The sequence below is a fragment of the Armigeres subalbatus genome, chromosome 3 (genome assembly GCF_024139115.2).
Source record: "Armigeres subalbatus isolate Guangzhou_Male chromosome 3, GZ_Asu_2, whole genome shotgun sequence".
NCBI lineage: Eukaryota > Metazoa > Arthropoda > Insecta > Diptera > Culicidae > Armigeres > Armigeres subalbatus.
The window spans coordinates 205,985,084-206,008,729 of record NC_085141.1 but is presented as its reverse complement, the minus strand read 5'-3'; the positions used below and the strand labels follow the sequence as shown (position 1 = coordinate 206,008,729).

Below are 23,646 nucleotides of genomic sequence, written 5' to 3'. Positions count from 1 at the left end.
CCGCGGCAATAAAGGTGATGGCCGAGTTCGGCATGCTGGTGAAGCGAGCAGCCACCCAGTACAAAAGCACATAAATAAAGTTCTCCTAGTACGGTGTTGCTCGTCAAACGCTGATCAAATATTTGAAGCTTCCGGATCGATAGATTGACGCTTCTGGCTTGGATCGCTTCGAACCAGTGTTTAATCCACAACAGGAGGGTGAGCTGGTTCGGCACATACTCAACATGTAACAACGACTCTTTGGACTGACTCAGGTAGATTAATTACTTTATTACACCTCCATTTCGATATGTGACCTTTTTGCCCCGGTAGGGTGGCCCTCTTACCCCGGGTCTGTTTTTTCAATGAAAAAAACAACAAAAATAAATGTTCATATTTTATCCACTTTTATCACATGATTCATATCAACATCGATTTAGTTTTGTAGAGAGCAATCTACATTACGGTTTGCGTACGATAAACGTTTGATTTAGTGGTGTTTCTACCAGGAAATAGTTCAAAATGCTTAAGGGGACCTTCTTGCCCCGGGTTCCCCTATACGGGGCAATATGAGCCACCATTTGGGGCAGTATGGGCCACCCATCCAAAACGTTTTTTGGGAGAAAAAAACTGTGGTAATATGGAAGAATATGAAATTCCTACAACAGTTTAGAGTATTCCATACCAAATAAAATTAATAAACCGCACAACGGCGGACCGAACCGATTTGCCACTCTTTACCGTTCAAACAGCCACATTTCAATTGATCAATGGTCATTTTTTCTGTTCCGATCGCTGTAATACGGTGTTCAGTGTTGGTAAAATCATTCATAAAACTCAATCATGGAGCGCTCCCGCGCGAACTAACTCGTTTGCGATTATAAAATGTATTATAAAATCTTTAAATATAAAATAGATAAAATCTATTATAAAATGTATCAAGAAAAGCACATAAGACAGGGCAAAAATGCACATTAGTTAAATAGATTCAGTTATTTCTATCAATTAATATTTATTTGCGTTTATTGCGTTTGAAATAAAACTTTGGCGTTTAAAAAAAATCCAAAGACCCTTTAAAAAAGGGAGAAAAAACAATGTTTTTTTCTAATAACTCCGGAACGCAATGGCCGATTGGGCCAACTTTCAATAGTAAAAAAATAGGCAGGATTCCGCGTCGAATGCAACCTGATGCAAGCAAATCGGATAAGGCCAAGTATTAAAAATTGCCTCACTTTTTTTTGTAAACGCACACACACATACAGACATCACCTTAATTCGTCGATTGGTATAGTAATATAGTGATTCTACATTTAGTATACGAGAAAGGTAAAAACAGGTGGATGATTTTTTTTCCATTATTTGTCCCATGTATGCATAGTTGACGAACGCAAACGCCAGGCTTACAATAACTACAACAATTTAAAACACGGAGACGAGCCAGCCTCGGGCTGAAAGTCTCCCTAATAAACAAAAAAAAATTAAAGCATTGGAAGAAAGTAGAAGATAAAATGTAAGAAAAAATAAATTGCACAAAAGGGCAAATTTCTTCTTTGTTACCACTTTTATTTCGCATCTCTTACAGTGTGACGATTACTCGCCTGGTGATTACATAACCATTTTCGAACGTTTTTCTTAATCTGGATCAATTCAGCCCACTTTTTACGCACTTAATTCAACTAATGCTGCAACCGGGTATCTACTAGGATAATGCCATTTGGCCACAAAAGCCATTTAGTGCAAATCGAAAACCGATTTCAGCGCCAGCTCCGGCTGATCGTAGCCCAGTTCCTCGGGAGTCTCGATGCCCAGTTCGGTTAGCGTCGGGCGGATCTCCTGCAGCAGGTAGGGGTAGATTTCATTGACCTGGCTGCCGCACTTGTCCTTGCAGCCCTCCAGGAACCGGATGGCTAAGGCATAGTCATTCAACTGGCGACACGCCTTCAGAGCGGCAACAATAACTTTCGGCTCAGGGACCAGATCCATGCCAAGCAGGTCGTTCATTCCCTTGCGGGCCTCCCAGTGGTCGATGTTCGACCTGCTGAAATAGGCCACATAGCGGGCATCGAATTCCTCGGCACTCTCGCTGCTGTGCGAGTGACGGACCACTCCAGCGGCGCCCAGACGGGATGTCATCAAACCCGCCGATCCGCGGATGACACCGAAAAGCTGTCCAGCTGCAGAGCGAAGCATGTTGGTTGTCTAAAATAAGTCAAATAATTGCAATTAATACCGTTCGATGGCTGGATTTTAATAATTCCAGAATTTACTGTAGCTGTTAAGTAACAAAAGACCTACCTTTTCGCTTTCTTAGCACTTGCAAAACACTCACGGACTCACGATGGAAAAAGTGTGACAGAAGGCAGCAGAAATTACAGAAACGACAGAAACAGATGGACGACGGATGAAGTTTTCAGAACAAAATTTGTTTTTTTGACATAGTGGTGCAGCGGCACAAGAACATCCCTTTTTGCATCAATAATTTTGTTTAGGTTAAAATATTACACTAATATTTAAAAATCCACACATTTTTATTGGCAAAAATAAAAGAGCTAATAATTAGCAACCCTATGGGGTCGTTCAAAAATTACGTCCAAGGTTTGAGGGGGGGAGGGGGGTCGGAATTTTGTGACAGTTTGTGACAGGGGGAGGGAGGGGGGTTCGTCTTTTGTGACGTCCACCCTAAAAAAAATTGAAAGTATTTTAGGGACAATTTGCATTTTAAAAACATATATTCAAACTGTTAGTAAGGGACATAACTCACTATGCTATTGTAAAAGTAGTATACGAAAAAGAAAAACTTAAATAATCACCAAAATAAAAATGACACATGACACATGTACGTACAGGGGGAGGGGGGGGTCAATGATTTGTGACAGTTTGTGACATGAGGGGGGGAGGGGGGTTGAAAATGCCGAAAAACGATGGACGTAATTTTTGAACGATCCCTATAACCAGAGACCGGCGGAGTGAAAAACTGTCGAAATGGCAACGTATGAAAATGCATGAAATCGTGAAAATGATACTGGCAGCACTTGAACTTTTTGCTTGCTTCTTATGGGTGCAAAAAATAAACAAGTCGAAATGGAACCGCTTTTGACGGTTCGATTGGAAACAAGATGGCGTCTTCGCCGATCTCTTATTCTAGTATTTCTACTAATAATTACTCATCCAATGCCTCCGATTGTAAACAAATATTTAGGAGGAAGACAGAAAAGAACTATTTTCTACAAGTGGCCCTAGTGGCCAGAACTGGCATAACAGTTTGTTGAGTTCTTAGAACAAAAAGTTAAAAAATACAGTAGAATAACAGTACAATTTATTGTAACACTACTATTAATAACATTGAATTGGCGATAGATTATATTGTAAATGAAACCATAGAAATACATTTGAATGCATTGTTATGAACCATTTATTCAAATGTAAATGAAGTTTCCGCAATAGAATGTACGGGTTGTTAAGTATCGTAACTATAAAAAATCTGAGATTTTTCCATACATTTTTTTCGTCACGCAATAGAGTGTATGGTTAATATTTTGTTGAAATATCCGAACAAATCTGTTCAAAATACAATGGACTGTATTGTATTTGTATAGTAAAACAATACGATTTTTGATTTCTCAGTTGTGACAGCTTTAAGCCCCAAACGCAATACAACGGAACGGCGACGGAAACGGAAAATTTGACAGTTAGCCCATATATTTTCTGTCAAATTTGCCGTTTCCGTCGCCGTTCCGTTATATTGCGTTTGGGGCTTTACTGTTCAGCAATGCAATTTAAAGGGAAAAAATGCATATTTGGCGCTATGAGGCAAATATTGTTAAATAGTTTATATGCAATGTAATGAAACATTTCAAAAGTTATCAATGTATGAATCTCATGTACGAAAACGTTTAAAAAACAGTTGCTAGTATTGTTACATTATAGAAATATGTTGATGTATTGTATCCTATCACACTTAAAAAAATTGACCGAACTCGGTTCAATTTTAACCGAGTTTTTATCTGCTGAACGCTCGGTTGTCTGTTCGGTTCAACAGTTAACAACCGAGCAGTCGTTAAACTTTTCAGCAATCCCTTTCTGTCAAAACTACCGAAAAAACTCGGTTCATGAAACATAATCTACATAGATAAACGAAGTTCGGTTGTTTTAATATGTCACCGAATGATGTCAAACAAACCGACCGTTCGGTAACAATAACGGAATTCGGTTCTCCAGTATTACGCACAAATAATGCAAAATCATTATGCAGAAGTTCATAATTAGAATAAAATAGACTCATTTCAGTCAATCATCAATATTTTTTATTTATTCAGGAAAATCGTACATTAAAATTCAAATTACTTTAAGAAATTCACGGAATTACCTCCAATTTTACACGTTCAACATTTTCATCAATTATGCTGTTGAGATTTCAATAATAAAAAATAGTTAATCCAAAGAAAATAAAAATGTTTCGCCCGTCGTGCTCATTTCCGTTATTCCGCTTATTGTGCGGGCAGTGAACGAGTAGAATATTGTTTATCATGGAGCATTGTTCAGGTTTCCTACAAAAATAATGATATAATTAGAATATTAATTACTCACAAAAAAATATCTATAACACGTGCATTTTCCGCTCTCAATACTCTTTAAATTTTCGGTTTTTTAGAATAAACAATAGAAAACTGATAGAGAAAATTACCTTGGCACGCACTTTTAAAAATGGCTGAGGGTTCCTTCGACACTGCTTCGCTGATGTGTCAACCGACTAATCGGTTTCGATAATTGTCAAAACGGCTTTAAACCGAATTTTCTCGGTTTTAGTGAACCGAACTCGTACATACATTCGGTTAACCGGAGTTTTCGGTTCATCTGGCATACCAAACTGTCAAATTACTTCTAGTTGTACCGAAACTCGGTACACATATGTTACTAGTTTTGATTTTGAACGGTTGTTCGGTTCCTTATTGGTGAACCGATCTAGTACGGTAAAAAAATACAACCGAAGTCGGTCAAAATTTCTAAGTGTGTAAGTGTTGATACAATCTGTGCAACCATCAAGAAACATTGTATCCTATTGTATACCGTACACAGTATGGCAATTCAATTGTTTACACTATTAAACCAATAGTATATTTTTATCCGGGTATTTATCATAAGTAAGGATTTTTTTTAACAAGGGGTCGTACACTTATTACGTAAGCAATTTTTCTTGCTTTTTTGACCCCCCTCCCCCCATGTAAGATTTTTTTCATACAAATGATTTTTTATTTATATGGAGCGTAAGATATTGACCAACCCCCCTCCCCCCATAAGTGCTTACGTAATATGTGTACGGCCCCCAAGCTTTAATCACTTTAATTAAACCATTAAATTGTAGTCCGTAATTGAGTGTTTCTTCTTTTTGTGCATTTGTAGTATCACCTGAATTATTATCAATTATTCCTCATTCGAGGTAAATCAAATATGAAAAGATGAAGTATTAGCCCGTAGTATTCAAACTGTATTAGTATGGCCAAGAATGGCTATCAAAAAAAAGCAATTAACGTAAAGCGCAAAAAAGCAATTACGTAACACATAACGTATTTTTTACGTATATATCATTGATCGAATTTACCGTGAGTGATGCGTAATTAATATGTTTAACATTCTGACAGACTGTTTCATTTATTCAGAGATTGCTATGATGCTGATGGAATAAAACAGTTCACATCATCTGTCATGTTTGAATCACCCCTCTCCAAATTTATGGCTATAGCGTAAAAAGCTGGATACCAACAGGTAGTCGAAGCCTTCCTCTACATGTCTGTTGTAATGGTTTCTGTGGGAGTTCTAGCATATTGGTCAAATCGTTGTTTGAATCTTTGATTACAAAATCACATATTGTCGGCGTAGCACCAAGTTAGAATTTGAAAGTCGGGACTTCCGAACCGAACTTTCTTCCGAAGTTTTATCTGTCAAACTAATTGATGCGTTGTTTAGCGCATCTTTAGGCGAATCCAGCGCACTACTTCCGAAGTTGGGAAAGTGTCCTGTATCTGGAGAAAAATCCAACTTCGGTATTGCGCTTTTTGCACTTTATAAGAGTTTTGCGAGATTTTTTTTCTCACAGTCATCTTTTTCTCACACTCAATACACTCAAAAAAGTTTGATTTTCCGTGTATAATATTTGTGTGTGAGTGCTCAATCTGCAGATTTCATTCATGAAAATAAATAGACGTCAAATCATGGCGGGAATCGATTTAGTGTACACGCTTACATGTGACTAACAATTAAAGGGTTATAATTGGGTAAATTTCAGTAACAAAAGTCGATCAACCCGAAATGAGAGTGAGTGTGAGAAAAAGAAGCGGGCAAATCACAATCTACACACAACTCTTCAAATTGGTGAAATCGGCAATATAAAAAGCGTTTTAAGTTTATTCCGGATAGACAATACGTCCTTTTGAAGAGTACCCGATAATTTTCACCAAATTCGATGATCCTGCTGAGCGTGTATATTTACAAGTCAGTGAGTAGAAATTTCTACTATTAATAAATGAGCGTGCACTGAAAACCAAAACTACCCAAAAGTGGGTTGTTTGCACTCAAAACCGTGGTTTGGGCCAATACACGGTTAGATGACTTTACCCATTAATGGGTACTATGTTATTGTTGATATTATTCCCACCGTGAAAAATTCACCCATTTTCTTGAAAAAGCGCCACTACTCATTAAAATGGGTAGTGGCGCTTTTTCGAGAAAATGGGTGAATTTTTCACGGTGGGAATAATATCAACAATAACATAGTACCCATTAATGGGTAAAGTCATCTAACCGTGTAACCCAAATTTGAGTAAAATGGCTTTTCTGGCACTAGGTAGTTTGCCTTTAATCCCATGTAAACAATTTACCCAAAGCTGAGTTTAATTTATCCAAAGCGGACCTTAATCAACCCAAAATAGAGAATATTGAATTTACTCAAATTTGGGTTATTGGGCTGAGCAACCTCGATGAGGTGTTTGCATCTTGCTCTAGTTTTGATAGCAATCATGGGAACAAAAGGGAAAACTACCCAAATTTGGGTAAATTTTTTCTGCTATATTCTCGTAAGTGCGTATTTATATTGAACTCAAAGTTTGGGTTGATTTATCTGTCCGTGTGTACGGGAAAATATCCCTTTTCGTTTTGTCTGTCAGTCGAATCGAAGAAGAAAAAAGTGGACAGAAGCGAACACGAAAGAGGCAGATAAGCATAGTGAAAGAAAACTCGTTTTCCATTACGCCTGGCTGGAAAATTAAGGTCCAATCCTGGTGCACAGTGTTGATATTTTTGGAAAATTAACTGAAAACATGTCTACGGAAGTTGCGTAAGTATTGATAGTGAAGACAATTACGTTCCCAACAGGAAAAGATTGTCTGGGGGTGAGGAGCGACTCGCGTGTTTCCCGGCGTCCATTTTTATCGATCTTCAACCTAGTGATTTGGCTGTTTTCCGGCGAAAAAATGTTTTTGCGATGATTAGCCGTTCTCGGGGCGCGCAAGGTGTTGCCTCAATTTGAATATCAATTGCGATATTTACATGTAAAATTGGCAGAAAAAGTGCTTTGCCGAAGGCAAAGGTGCGCCCCCGTATCCATGGCACTGACAGTGTTCATAACCTTTATTTACATCGATCAACACAACACCAGTCTAGAATGATCTCGAAAGTACAGGCGTGGTACGTTTTTGCCAAAGTCAGCCTGAAAATCATAAGATTTGTAACTTTGACATCGATGTACATTCAGGTAGGGGTGCCTGTTCCCACTTCAGAGATTCTCAAACGTTAAAGTCATTAGGATCACTCCAAAAACCAGCTTTTGAGAGAAGGCTCATAAACCTATAGTGTGATAATTCAGGCAAACCCGACTAAAAATATTGTAGAAAAAAAATACACTGCATTTCAAAACAATAAATTTGATATAGAATACAATTGTAGATGCAACCACAGAAATACATATAATATATATTATGTATGTATTGTACACGTAAAAAAATTTAATGTTATATATTATTAAGATTTCTAATACCTTTTTGCCAAAGCAGGCACGTAATGATATTTATAAGAAAAAACTTATACATCGCATCAGTCACATACATTTCGAAACTTATACTTTTTATTAACTTATGAATGTTATTAGCTTTTTGATATGGGCTCATTCATTAGGTGGCATAATGAAGAGTATAAGTATTTTCGAATGGTTTTTTGCCATAACATATAAGGTTATTTTTTTACGTGTAGGAATGTATTGTTAGAAACTACTTAATTGAAAATTAAGTTTTCGCAATACATAGAATATTCGGGTTGTTAAGTATCGTAACTATACAAAATTTGAGATTTTTTTATGAACTTTTTTCGCCAAACAATACATTGGTAAACATATGGTCCAATGCACCGAGTCCATCATTGACGTTTGAGCGGTGCGCTGTTTACTAAGAATGAATACTTTTTCATTCATCGAGTTCATGTAAGTGTTCATTTTTAGTAAACAGCGCCCGACTCAAACGTCATTGTGTTCATTCGGTGCATTGGACCATTAGCAAGGGCCTCATACGCCTGTCACTGGCGAACAAATTTCGTGTACTCCGGGGGTCTGGTGTTTTGGTTGTGTTTTCGTAGTGTAGATGCAGTATCCGTTCTTCTGCTTGTCGTTTATGGAACTGTCATTGTGGAACGCACCTATCTCTTTCTTTCCCATGATTCTTCTTATGGCTGTCAGTGCGGAATTTTATATGTTGGCTACGAAATGAACTGTGGTAGAGGTATACAAGTGTCAGTCCCGTGGTGTACTCTGCATCGAAGCTTAGATCCGGTGTTAGGGCGCAATCATTTTTATATTCGGTTAGTTACTGCAAATAAATTCTTTTCGTGTCCCTATAATCAAGCAGGTATCTCAAGCATACCACATCGTTAAATTGCTGCATGATTGAGTGTTTAATTTTGATAAAATATCGAAAACAAAAGTGTGCATAAAAATTGCCTCGCCATAACAAAAAGGTGGTAGAGAATTAACACTGTTGTTTACAGTTTAGAACCAAATCCAGATGTCGCACTTGTTGGGGTAGGGATTCAGTGCTCCATCTTCTCCCCCTGACCATTAGGGTCTCGCCGACATTTCTCACCAACACGAACGCAGGTTCGTGGTTGCAAACAATCCCATTTGATTTTGCCGTGACAGCTGCTCGTGGTTGCCAACAAACTGAGTAAAAGTGTGAGTGGAACGTGCGTGTACGTACACGATCGCTGAAAGCCTAATTGTAGACATAACTGAACAAAATGCTCAAAAAACAAAAGTTTGAATTGTATTTTTATTGTATACAATATTATATTATACAATATTTTATTTTTTTAGTTAGGCCAATTTTAACGTTCGAGAATGAAATTTAAAGAAAAATGATGCATATTGCAAAAACTGACACTAGGGGTCAAATATTTTTATATTGTTACATAATATGCAATTTATCGTTTTTTTTTCGGAAGTTTTTAAATTCTCGAGCAACATATGATTAGGGCCGAAAAGCCAACAATGCTGAACCAAGAAAAATGCGGTTCAAGTTTTCTGTGACTAATTTAATTAATTGATTGAAGTAGAAACTCATTTCATTGCCAAGAATATGTCAATTCTATAAGTAAATGGTTATATTATAACAGCAAATTTAGATTAATTGAAAAATTGCGCCGTTTACTCGCATTACTGGTGGTAACATGTCTGGTTTTTAAGCCGTATCATTGAATTTGTTTAGATATGTTAACCAGAGCAGTTCTGCTATGCTGTATATTGAAAACCTAGTAAGAATATGCATTTTAAAATAACTTGAAGCTAGATTTTCTAAATAAACAATATACACAGGATTCTGTTTTACACGATTTTTTTTTCGCTCGTATTTTTAATCGTGAGACTTCCATTTACAACCAAAATCTTTGCAACATGTTTAAAAAATCCTGAATAAATCAAAGAAAAATTACATGATAACTAATATACGTTAAACATTTAGGATGAGTGAAAAATTGTGAAAATGTAAATCGTGTAAAAACAGAATCCAGTGTAAAGTGAATGGCCTATATGTAGGATCACTAGCCGTAATCATATGTTACGCGAGAAATGATTAATTTCTTCTGTTCGTAAACAAATAAAAAACAATTGAACGTATATTAACATATGGTAACTTATTGTATTCTCAGTATGGATACGATATGTGTAACCACCAAAAACAATATATTCTGTTATACAGAGGCGTCGCGTGATCAATTCTTCAACCTGTGCACTATTTTAATATTTCGAGAAAAACACATAAAAGGGACCTGAAATGATAAACAAATAACTAAGCTTCAAAGTGATTTAAGTAAAATTAAAAATTACTAGGGACACGGCAGGTATTTCCGTCCACCGTCATAGGGGCTAAAACCAACGAAAGCAACGTACATTTGCTAGAACTCCACTATAGCAGAACATTTCTCCTGAGCTTACGATTTGGTACGTATGAGTTTTACAAAAAAGCGTCTCTTTTATTGGTTTTCGAGACTATGACGAACAGACGAAAATACCTGCCGTGTCCCTATCATCAGAATGTGACAAATAAGCAATACAGGTATACCTCGATTATATGGACTTTTTCGTTGCAAAAAAGTCCATATAATCGAATTTTCCATATAATCGAAGCAATTTTTTTTTCTCAAAATTTATGTTATACGATGAAAATAAGTCTTAATATACTAAAAACCCTGATTAATCCACCTAGCGGTGATGGTGCCTTTCTCGTGCATTATGAAAATAGGAAAATAGGAAACAATGGTAGAGAATCCTGCGTCGAATGCAACTTGTTGCGAGTAAATTGGTTAAGGGTAAGTGCCTGAAAAATGAGTGACATTTTTTTACTCATTTTTTTTTATAAAAAAGTGGTATTTTGGCCATAACTTCCGATCCCATTGTCCGATCTGACCAATTTTCAATAGGAAACAATGGTAGAGTACCCTGCGTCGAATGCAACTTGTTGCGAGTAAATCGGTTAAGGATAAGTACTTGAAAAATTAGTGACATTTTTTTTTGTGGGTGCGCACAGACACACACACATACACACACACACACACACACATACACACAGACATCACCTCAATTCGTCGAGCTGAGTCGATCGGTATATAACACTATGGGTCTCCGGGCCTTCTATAAAAAGTTTGTTTTTGGAGCGATCATATAGCCTTTACGTATACTTAGTATACGAGAAAGGCAAAAATATCCATTTATTTTCTTGCAGTCCAATTCACATGTTTGACCTATTTATGACAACTCAGCAGATGATAAGCTTTTGTAAGAACGTAACCTTTCTCCAGTCGCAAAGTTGCACACCATTGTAAGATTACGTTAATGACGGAGAGTTTGCCAAGCTTAAAATGTACACAATAAAATACGTTTGTATGAATTCTAACTACAGTGCCTTCCTGTTTTAGCAACAAAGCAAACATTGAGTGTACGAGAAAGTTATATATTCGCACCAAAAACAAACTTTATATAAAAGGACTGACACTTGTTCTCAATCGATTTGATCGCAGCAAATTGATTTGGATGGAGAATTTTGTACCATTACTATTGAAAATTGACCGGATCGAACTATGGGCTCAGAAAATATGGCCAAAATACATTATTGAATGTGTACAAGAACGCTTAGAATCAGTCTCTTTTTCTGATACTTATCTTTAACCGATCTGCTTGCAACTTGCAAATTGCGTTGAATAGGGATTAATTTTTATGAATGTAAATAAGGGATCCTATCCATCTACCAGTGCCAATCGACCCTTCCTGACAAAAATTGTGACTTGTTTTATTGTCTCATTTAATTCTTTGACTCGTTGAAGGTCAACTTTCCTACAGAACCCATATTCTATAAACCTGAAACGACTGAAGAAAAATTGGCCTAATTCCAATTCTAAATCGGGCGAATGTTAGGTCAAGTCTAGATCAACATTTGAAAAGGGCGTAACAGCCAAAATTTATTCCTTCTGATTCTTCGTCTACATATATAGCTAGATATGTGGAAGAAGAATCGAAAGGAATAAATTTTGGCTGTTCCGCCCTTTTCAAATGTTGGTCTAGAAGTGATCCTGCATGATCGTTTAAGGGTCACTCGCTTGCTGAACGGTTAAACAGCAACACTCACATTCCTGATATTCAATTTCTTTTCCTGACGTTAAGCATCAGTATAATCCGCAAGCTTGTGCTGAACAAGTATGAATGCGGCCAAGGGATATTCGACAACACTTATTTGAATATAAAGATTTTTTGTAGATTTTTCAGTTTTTTACAGTTCAAATCATAATCAAGTTCATCCAGAAAAAAAATAGCACACATTGAAATAAACTCTTCCAGTTTCCTGGACATACTGCTAACAAAATCCGTGGGTCGAATTTGCTGGATGTTAATGCGTCATCTGCCCTTCTACACGTAATTCCATGCACCAAAAGCAAGAAAAGGCTTAAAGCAAAGATCGAACAGTTAAATACGGCAACCTTATCTCATCACTTGCTTCTCATACTGTCAGACTGACAATTCACTTCTCGTTTTCATATAGCAGAGATCACCTAAACATACGCGTTATATTTCCCCACTTATTTGTAAGGACGTGGCCGAGGGTGCTGTTGATTAATGCAATATACAAGTACAACGAAATTTCCAACGTGAAAATGGTGAATTAATCCAGTCAGCCGAACAAATGATTCAATGTGGGATTTCATATATAAGTTCGAAAACGCCAGGCCAGTAAGTCCTTTACTTGCCCCAATTTATTCTAATAAATATAAAATCAATGTAAAATATGACATAGAATATTCAATAGCTTTTCAGAAACCCAAATCACGAAAAAAAATTTGGGCTTAAAAAAGTTGTCCATATAATCGAGGTAAAAAGTCCATATAATCGAAGTCCATATAATCGAGGGTCCATATAATCGAGGTATACCTGTATATCTATTCGGAAATTATTAAGCTGGCACTTTCAATTCTAATTTGAGTTATTCGTAAAATGAGACGAAGTTTTAAATACAGAAAAGGAAATTGGAATATATCAGTCATGCTAATTACAAATTATTATTAGAGCCTTTTAGGCTCTGTATCATTTGGAGAATTAAACTTAAAAGTGACAGTTCGAAAATTAGCACATAACCCAGTCATAAGAATGGCTGGTGCTACCCAGCAATTTCAATAAGACATCGATGCAAAATGATTCGATATCTGTCAAAAGTAATCTTGCTCTGCGAGCAGGGTTATTTGATAATTATTGAAATGTCACTTTTAAGTTTAATTTCAGTTTAATTCTCCAAATGAGACAGAGCCTTAATAATAATTTGTAATTAGCATGTCATGTCAGAAAAATAAAGTCTGTACAATAAAGAGAACAATGAAGTTTTCTTCTCAATTTATATCATCAATTAATAATTATTCTATTTACAATTTATATCTTTTATCAATATTCTGGACTGGACAGATGTCGAGGTTTCCGTGGCATGGAAACTTGCTCATAAAAAACTTCATAAATTTGTGTGGACCATTGACATTTGACTTACCCCCTCCCTAACTAAATATATTGGATTTCTCGAAAAAAAAAACTTTAAAAATAAGTTTCTTTAAAAATGTTGACCCGTTAATTCTGCGACAATATAGATTTTCATCAGAAGAAGAAGACATTCAATTTTTTTACAATATGTTAATATTGTCGGATACTTCAATGTCTAATATAATAGGCGTATTTGTAAACAGGCTTTATTGCGCTTATTAGCAGGTGACAATTTCTGTTTAAATTGAGCTAATGTCGCGTTAGTATTATCGGACAGTACATTGTCGTCAGGATTAGTGGATGTGTAAACGGGCCATCCCAAATCAAATATCAAAAGCGCTTTTGCTTCGCGTTGCTTATATTTACAAAGCGGAACTTTCGTCATGGAACGCTTTAAGGAAGCAGAAAAATGCTCGCGCAGAAATGCTCTTTTGATTTTGTTCCGATTGGCAGATAAAAGTGAAGTTAAAAACGAAGGATCATCATTCGATAAATTAATGATTGACGCGCTCTACGCAATGTTTATTGTGATAAAAATGGAAGAAAATGCTTTAAAATGAAAACCCTGCTTTGATTCTTACAATTGAAGTGATAAGAAAGCGTAAATTTTGATTCCAGTTTTGAATTTTTTCGAAACCTAACCTAACTTTTAATTGCCAATTGCGCTCTCTTCAACGAATCGCGCATGCGCTGTTTGAAGCGATTCTCGACAGGCACCAAACCGTGCACTGCCAGCGACGAACGCTTTGACTACCTATACATCGCCGATTGCGGTTACAGCAGATAATCCACACATACAAAATAATGCGTGTATGATGCATGACAAAGCGTTCTCGGCTGAAAGTTCCGTGTTGAATCGACATGTGGTGTCGGTGGGTCGGTTCGATATCGTAGAAAAAAATATAACGCGTCCCCATCGCAGCATTTGGTTGCCTCACATCAAATGGCGCCTATAAAAAAACATGCATGTTATCCGTTTATGTATCTAATAGTCAAATTTGCATGAAACATCTTTCAAATGCACATAATTCAAATACATGCTTGGATTAGAAAGACAAGAAATCTATCTAGAGTTTAAATGTTGGGGATAAAATTGCAACATGTGCATTGCACAGGTTGCACATGCGGACGCGACGCCTCTGCTGTTATATACTGTGGGGTCGTACACTAATTACGTAAGCACTTATGGGGGAAAGGGGGTCTGCCATACATGGGGAGAGGGGGATTGAAAAACCCAGAAAAAAATGCTTACGCAATTAGTGTACGGCCCCTGTATCATTATATGGTAAATCAATCGTTTATACTATTGTTCCAATGGTCCATTTTTATACGGGAATGGACATAAAATTTTCAATCATAGACGATGGATAACGTCTTACGGGAAGGACTCTGTCAAACCAAAATCAAAAAATTGGCAGCGTCGTGATCAACGATCGATTTTCGAGATTTTTATGTCAATCGAATCGAAAACTTGTTAATCATTGGAAACTGTTGAAAAATAAAGTGACCTAATTAATTATATTATTGTCTATCCGGAATAAACTTAGAACGCTTTTTATACCGAAGTTGGGTTTTTCTCCAGATACAGGCAAATAACCCAACTTCGGAAGTAGTGCGCTAGATTCGCCTAAAGATGCGCTAAACAACGCATCATTTAGTTTGACAGATAAAACTTCGGAAGAAAGTTCGGTTCGGAAGTCCCGACTTCCGAATTCTAAGTTGGTGCTACGCCGACAATATATTATCTAGTAGGGTAAATGTCCGTTTCTGGCCCACGAAGGAAGTGCTTGATAGCAGTGCCTGCTTAAATTTATCAAATGACAAAATGTACCGAACAAGCGAACAAGATTTTTTGGGAAAGTTGACCTTAAATGAGCCGAAGAATCAATGATTTTGATTTCATAGCATTTGTAAATGATTCTTAATGCTAGGTGAAACTCCGTTTTTGATATTTCTTTTAAAAAACACATTTCTAGCATGATTTTTGAAAACGACAAATGAGAGACTATATCATTACGCTCTCTTTCACTAATATCGAAGCTAGTTTTGCATTTCATACAACATTTCCACCTAAGCACGTTAGACAAAGCTATTTTCTTCTGATCCCTATGAAAAAATCCGATGTAAATGTCAGTATGGCTTCGTAATAATCGAAAGAGAAAGTAAACAAAGAGAGCCTCTCTTTTGGACTTATATCGTTTTCAAAAATCACGGTATGATTTTAAAGTCCTTTGTTTGGCGCTCCTAACTACCATGCGGAATGTTTTGCTTTGGTTTTTAGTCCGTTAACTTTATATTGTTTAATTAGAAAATCTAGCTTCAGGTAATTTTAAAATGTATATCCTTTATTCTTACTAGGTTTACAAAATATCGCATAACAGAACTGCTATGGCTCACAAATCTAAACAAATATGATGATGTTACTAGCTTTGAGGAAACGGTTCAAAATCCAGACGTGTTGCCTGTGTAATGCGAGTAAACGGCGGGATTTTTTGTTTTAGCTAAAATTTTGTAGATTTCAAATGAGAATTGAGAATTGAGCGGAGAATTGAGTGTCCACTACCAGGGGGGCTCCAATTTGAGCTTCTTTGTGTGGGGGACAGCGGAGGGTCACTCAAAAAATGGTTTACAATTATTCAAAATTTGCTGTTATAATACATATAACCATTTACTTATAGCAGCGACGTGCTTTTTCAATAAAATAAGTTTTCTTCAATCAATAAATTTAATTAGTCATAGAAAACTTGAACGTCATTTTTCTTGATTCAGCATTGTTGGCATTTCGGCCCAGAAAATTTGAACGTCATTTTTCTCGATTCAGCATTGTTGGCATTTCGGCCCTAATACAGATAAAGACTATTACGTTAAATTTTCAGAAAGATTACTTATTTGAAGAAAACTTACAGGATACTTTCATGCGAATAGGGGGAGTAGAGTGCGTTTATGGTGTCCATGCTTGATTATGGTACAAAATAAAAACGGACTTTCTAATATGGTTCGGTTTTGCTATGGTATTGAATAAAGCGGGTTGTTACCAATACTATGTACTAAAGTCACTACATATATGTATTAAAAAACTGGAATGAAATGAGCAGTTTATTTAATCGATAAACATGAAAAATAATTTGAAACACACATTAATTCACTTTGCAGTTTTACCACACTGTGGTATATTTGTATATCTGTGACTAGTTTATTTGTGGACGCAGTAGCGCCTGTGGAAAGTGTTTTTTTTTTTCAATATAAACGGTTCTGTTAAGAAAATTATTTGAGGCTTTTTTTAAACGATTCATTAATTCATACATTAAAAATATCAAAAATTTAGTACCTACGTAATATGTGTACGGCCCCATAAATAAAAAGTTGGTTAATATTTTTCCAGACAGACATTTGCCCAGATTGTCGAACTTAGTCGATTGCTGTATGGTACTATGGGTCTGGGCAATGGTACTATGGTGTGAAAGGCAATAAGCCTAAACGTTCGGAACGGTGTTGAGCTTAATTTTAAGATTAAAAACCATCTAAAAAATCTGAAGGGTTATGTACAAGACATGACCGCCCAACGTAAACTACGTAAAACAGTTTGGTGCATTGAGGAATGTAGTCATATTTTAAGATAATTCATTTGATTACTTATGTCACTGGTTTAGAACAAAATTACCATAACTTAAAATATAAAAATGTTGGATACCGTAGTCAGGGGTGACGTCCGAGCCCTCACCGACAGTCTGGAGGTCGGATAACAAAATCGTTCAAAAAGGTCACTTATAATTCAGTTTTATTGTTCTCAGATACATTAAATCTATTCTACAAGCCTTCTTTGTAGTTGAAACAGTGACCCATTCTCACCCCCATTTGACCCATTGTCACCCCGACGACGGTACGATAACTTAAAATTTTAACTTTAAAACCCCAAGTGGTAATAATGCTTTTCGCAATTCCAACTGTTGCATTCGACTTAGAGTAAAATTAGTAGGGATTCAGTTTCATTCCAAATTTTCGACCACTATTCTAGTTTATTTGTAGTAATATATATGTGGAAATATGGGAGTATGATTATTAAATAATACTATTCTGAAATAAAAAGTGTTACATGGGTATGATATCCCAAGCAGCACACGTTGAGCCAATCTTGTTGCAGTAACCTTAATGTGAGAGAATTCGGGCACATAGGGACACGGCAGGTATTTTCGTCTGTTCGTCATAGTCTCGAAAACCAATTAAAAAGACGCTTTTTTGTAAAACTCATACGTACCAAATCATAGGCTCAGGAGAAACGTTCTGCTATAGTGGAGTTCTAGCAAATGTACATTGCTTTCGTTGGTTTTAGCCACTACGACGATGGACGGAAATACCTGCCGTGTCCCTATAAGTTACTGTGATCGATGTGCAATATGTTTGTTGTTGGGGGTGAATACTGGTGAGTGCGTGTACCACGATTCAGCGATTTTACGACAGATGCGAGACGATACGCATCGGCCCTGGATCTTGCAAAGAATCTCTGCTCTGGCTACGGACAAACAGGTGCCTCTGTCCAATGGTAGTCAGAGCATCGAGTCATCACTGGTGGAAGAATACGAGCCTTGGACCTTTGGCAGAATCTCCGCCTTCTGTTATTTGGAGTGACGAGGAATAGTTGGCAAAGAAGGGATAGTCGTATTGTTGAGTCCGACAAAGAAGCGCGAGTCGATAAAACCCGGTTGCGCCAACTAGAAATCAACAAATACTAGCTATGTACCGTTTTGACTAAAATTCCGAACATGACTCATATTCCGAACTTATGCTTTTAAATGCCCATTTTAACTTTATTCGTGTAATTTTCTCCACAGGAGTTTGAATTCGTTTGTTATCTTGATTCTCAGTGCGGAAAACCAATGACAGTTTTAGTTTTTGGGCGCTAAAACGCCAGTGTTCGGAATATGAGTCATATTCGGGATTTGAGTCAGAACGGTACCAAAAACCAAGCCATTCGGTTGAGATGCGCCAGAGTAGTAAACGCTGCGGACGGGAATAGGGTATTTGTGCTATTTTATTACAAACTAACTCCCACTATCTGGCAGTGGCATTATGGATAACATATTCGTGCAACCATATTATTAATATAATTGCAAGAATCTTAGATCCGGGAGCTAGAAAGTAATAGTTCTATTGCAACCTATAGCCCGTTTCAATAAAGTATGCGTTCCGAAGCTATAGCCGTTTACAATAAGCCCCGCATGATTGTACCCACAGAGTATCTGAAGTGCATTCAAACTTCTTGAATTAAAATTGAGTTCTTTTGATTTTGGCGCATATTTAATAATAAAAATATAATTAACAATTTGCAGTTTATCATAAAATGGCTTACCATTTTCCTAAGTTATCTTTGAATCGAACATGTTTGTTCATTTGCATTGCGATTATCGCATTATGACATTGCATTGCCGTTGCTAACAATCGATCATCCTATTTTTGCACAAATTTGCGCTTGTATGTATATATCGCCGACTGCGGTCATTTCTCTGGTGCGAAGCACCGCACAAAAAGAAGAGCCCAAAAACCAACTACACTGAACAACGGCCGAATGAGACTCACGTTGCGAACGGGAAAAAAGGTGCTGCCAAAATGGTCCAATACCCTACTTTAACGTTGATAATCAAATGTTTCAATATAACTGGAAAATTGGTGGAGAGTTTCCGAGTCGATTGATATATAAATCTCAAAAATCCATCGAAAGATGAATGCGCTATTAACGTTCAAAATCTTACATGATTTCGTGACGGTCTCGGATTTGGAAATTTTCATTTGTCACCCTGTATCCGAGTCTTCCCCTTAGACGTAGTTTACGTCAAAAAACCCTGTAGTGGCATGCATGCAGATTGAAGGGGCCCTCCTTAGCCGTGTGGTAAGACGCGCGGCTACAAAGCAAGACCATGCTGAGGGTGGCTGGGTTCGATTCCCGGTGCCGGTCTAGGCAATTTTCGGATTGGAAATTGTCTCGACTTCCCTGGGCATAAAGTATCATCGTGCTAGCCTCATGATATACGAATGCAAAAATGGTAACCTGGCTTAGAAACCTCGCAGTTAATAACTGTGGAAGTGCTCAATGAACACTAAGCTGCGAGGCGGCTCTGTCCCAGTGTGGGAATGTAATGCCAATAAGAAGAAGTGGCATGCACCACTCGGTGATATAGCCGAACCCTCTGGAAGGGCTCTCAGTATAGACTGAGTACATTGCGTAGGATAGGGTCCAATGATGTACTGAGTGCTTAAATAAAAACAGTTGATTTATGACCATGAACTGAAACAGTCGTTTTATTATTACGTATAGAATTGCGTGTTATTACAAACCAAAAGAAAAACGTTGCGAATCGTGCACTTTAATATAACTTTCAGTTCATTCATAGTTAATTGCCTATATTCCGGGTCATGAGCCACCCGGATGGTGAACTCGAGTAGCAATCTCTCTTCGCTTATGTGGTCGGATTGGGATCTGACGACCAACTGGCACAACCACACACAATCCTACTTCATCGAGCGCAGTTGCTGATGAAACAAGTGTCTAGGATCCAGACAATACTAAATACTCATCCAATTTGGTTGGCATTTGTATAAACAATACATGAGAGAAAATTAGTTCTGAAAATAGGAAGGAAGTAGTTACTCACCAATACATTTTTGACCCTTCCTTCGGAAGTGTCTATAATTTCACTTTGTATGTGTTACGTAGGTAATACGTAATAATCTATCAAGAAGTCTCGTGAATTATTAAATAAAATGTATGGTATTTGAAACAAATTCACTTTGATATTGAAAATATAATTAAAACAAACGATATGATATGGACAGTGGAAGCTAGATAGCAAATGTGAGCATATTTTGAGGTATATGGACATTAGGATTACAATATATGCAACCAGCGTTACGACAGTTACTAACCATGTCACAATCGCTACTCAATCCGACGAGCGCCTTATAGATAGGCAGCATGAAGTACAGTGCGTTATCATTCGTTGAATTGTCACTCAACCCATGACATCCGCCTTTGGGTAGACAATTATTTTGTCACTTTCACGGTAAATCGCTGTTTTATCTCGTTTTAAATACTGGAGTTTGTCAAAAATATCCTTATAACTAAGGAAGGGTCAAAATCTCACTGCAGGTGGATTAATCTGGGTTTTTTTGTTAAATATCTTGGCTGTGCATATGCACAGCATATGTTTCGAAATGGACAAATTGATATGAAATTTGCGAAAAAGAATCCACGTGTCTTGGAGGGACTCGAACCCTCAACCTCCTACTCTCTAGATAGGCGTGATAACCCCTACACAACAAGACCACTTAAAGGTCACGTTTGCGGAAAAGCCATCAGAATCCGAGTACCAACCTCCACCGCGGTTAGCTCTCTTTTTTGCAAATTGAATATCTTTCGGATGCTTGATTTGCCCAATCTCCACATGTGCTTTACTGTTGTATATCCACAGTCAAGCGAGTGCATATTGTTTATTAAACGAGAGGATCGCACTCCATGCCCCCCAGTAACGGACTGGGCGGGACGGTATAGAATACGAATTCAATCGCACTCTGCTATGCCAAAGGCTTGCTTGGCTAAAGCATTTGATGAGTTTGATTGCCTTTACGTAAGCGGTCGCGTGTACTCAGACGACTAATGACGGTGAAAGACCGACACTTGATTACAATTACAGTCAAACCTCCATGAGTCGATATTGAAGGGACCATCGACTCATGGAAAAATCGAGATGTGGAGTAGCAAAACCTTGGAAAGCTCTTTGGAGGGACCATCACAGTAACCCAGAAAATATTTTTTAGTATGGAATAATTTGCTTCCATGAGTCGATATCGAGTCATAGAACATCGACTCATGGAGGTTTGACTGTAATTGTATATTATTCGGCAACTCGGCCGTACGAAAACCATTTTTTTGTTAAATATCTTGGCTGTGCATATGCACATGTGGAGATTGGGCAAATCAAGCATCCGAAAGATATTCAATTTGCAAAAAAGAGAGCTAACTGCGGTGGAGGTTGGTACTCGGATTCTGATGGCTTTTCCGCAAACGTGACCTTTAAGTGATCTTGTTGTGTAGGGGTTATCACGCCTATCTAGAGAGTAGGAGGTTGAGGGTTCGAGTCCCTCCAAGACACGTGGATTCTTTTTTGTAAATTTCATATCAATTTGTCCATTTCGAAACATATGCTGTGCATATGCACAGCCAAGATATTTAACAAAAAAATGGTTTTCGTACGGCCGAGTTACCGAATAATATGCAATTAATTGTTTTTTTTACTAAATCCATCACATGTACGAGTAGCCATGAAACATTAATTTTGAGAAGCCATGAAACATTTAATCGAGTATAGTTGCCTCCAGCAGTAATGTATCTTAGTAATAAGTTCGGCAAGAATTAGTATATTAATATGTATTGTATTTCAGTATTCCGCCCCCGGTTGTATGGGCCCAACGAAATGATGTTCTGTATTTGACGCTAAACGTTGAGTGTCCGGATCCTACTTTTAAGTGAGTATATAAATTCCAGCTAATTTTACCATTAGCTGAAAAAAATAATCCATTTATCCGTAGGTTTACAGAGGACTCAATGTATTTCAAAGGAGTCTGCCTGCCGGAAAAGAAAACGCATGAAGTCACCGTCAACTTCTACAGCAAAATTAATCCGGACAAAGTAGTCAGTAAAAACAGTCGGTGCATCGAATTCGTTATCACCAAAGCTGATACGAAGGCATCCTACTGGCCAAAGCTGACGAGCGACAAAACCAAACCCCACTGGCTCAAAGTTGATTTCAACCGGTGGAAGGACGAGGGCTCGGACGACGAGATGAGTAAGTACCTTCGTTATTTCATACGCTTATCAACTTATTGCAGTTTGTTGCACATATCGATTTGATGTTTGAGCTTCTAATAATAATAGAGCCGATCCATGATCTCCAGAATTGGGAAATCGAGCTGCTTATTGATTCTTCATTGTTTTATGCTTCCAGATGAAGGCGATAATGCAATGTCTTTGGAAGATATGTTGCGGATGAAGAACGATAGTAAACTCTCTTTTGACGATTTCGAAGACGATCAGGAAGATTCGGATGACGAAGCAATGCCTGGTTTAACCGAGGACAAGGACGACAAGGATAATGAGGAGAAGAAGTAATGGGGATATCCTTTTTGTACGCTTCGTTCGCTATTGAAAGGAAAACAAGAAAAAAGAACAATGCCAAGCAGTCAGAAATAACCATTGAAGTGTGTAATTTTATTTAAGATGTAAGGAGGTATAAAAACATAAACAAAAATTAGACTGTTAAGATACGTTTGAGAGCGTTGCGTTCTGCAATTTAAATTAGTAGAGGGAAAGGATTTTCAAATAAGGAACAAACTAGGAGATTGTAAGTCTCTACAAAATACAACAGAATACAATAACGGGGAAGGTCCGTTGTGAATCTTACATCCATTCGTTCTCTCATTTGCCTTGGTTTAGTTTTCTGTTTTATTCTAAATAAGAAAATAAACACATTAAAATATCAAATCAATTATTTTTTTATGTGCTTCTGAAAGAACTTCATTGATATCCAGGAATACTCATGAGGATCTATTGCCTTAATCGCCTGATCCCCCTTGGAAAGGCAAAATACATAAAGGTCGTACACCAATTACGTAAGCACATATGGAGGGAGGGTGATCTGCCATTTTCTTACGTTCCAAATAAATAAAAAAAAAATTTGTATGGGAAAAATCTTACATGGGGGGAGGGGGAGTGAAAAACCCAGAAAAATGTTTACGTAGTTAGTGTACGACCGCTATGTAGTAGGTAATTCTCATCTGATTTCCTCACAAATGGATTCAAAAGAAACCCTTCCGATCTTCATGGGATTTTCTATCCATATGGGACTGATATGCGATTAAAAGCAGTGTATTATTCAGAGAAACGTTGCAAGAAATAGTAGTGTATGCAACCAGTTGCCAAAAGATGATTCATTAAGTGAAAAACCGGCCTACTTTTCCAAATCAATGAAATGGGTGCTTTGATGACCATTATGCAACTCAAATAATTTGCATAAAATTCATTATCGAACTCATTTGAGTTCTATACTGAAAAACCAACATCAGAGGCGGAT

At 37.2% G+C, this 23,646-nt stretch overlaps 2 protein-coding genes across 2 annotated transcripts; one reads left to right on the top strand and one right to left on the bottom strand.

Annotated features, from left to right (window-relative positions):
* Positions 1-1,521: 1,521 nt before the first annotated feature.
* On the bottom strand, positions 1,522-2,432 carry LOC134227424 (cytochrome c oxidase subunit 5A, mitochondrial). The gene is made up of 2 exons (XM_062708914.1): positions 2,275-2,432; positions 1,522-2,178 (listed from the first exon to the last, which is right to left on the bottom strand). The coding sequence occupies exon 2, from the start codon at positions 2,167-2,169 to the stop codon at positions 1,711-1,713; it is 459 nt and encodes a 152-aa protein (XP_062564898.1). The 5' UTR covers positions 2,170-2,178; positions 2,275-2,432; the 3' UTR covers positions 1,522-1,710.
* A 4,702-nt stretch (positions 2,433-7,134) lies between these two features.
* On the top strand, positions 7,135-23,057 carry LOC134227420 (uncharacterized protein CG16817). Its single transcript, XM_062708912.1, has 4 exons — positions 7,135-7,309; positions 21,959-22,042; positions 22,106-22,362; positions 22,522-23,057. Exons 1-4 carry the CDS (start codon positions 7,293-7,295, stop codon positions 22,683-22,685), a joined length of 522 nt encoding a protein of 173 aa, XP_062564896.1. The 5' UTR covers positions 7,135-7,292; the 3' UTR covers positions 22,686-23,057.
* Positions 23,058-23,646: the final 589 nt, after the last annotated feature.

Excerpts from the sequence above, each read along its gene's own strand:
- LOC134227420 (XM_062708912.1), top strand. Across the intron at positions 22,043-22,105 it reads TGTCCGGATCCTACTTTTAA|GTTTACAGAGGACTCAATGT; the intron begins GTGAGTATATAA and ends ATTTATCCGTAG. Across the intron at positions 22,363-22,521 it reads GGGCTCGGACGACGAGATGA|ATGAAGGCGATAATGCAATG; the intron begins GTAAGTACCTTC and ends TTATGCTTCCAG.
- LOC134227424 (XM_062708914.1), bottom strand. The coding sequence starts at position 2,169 with ATGCTTCGCTCTGCAGCTGGACAGCTTTTCGGTGTCATCCGCGGATCG.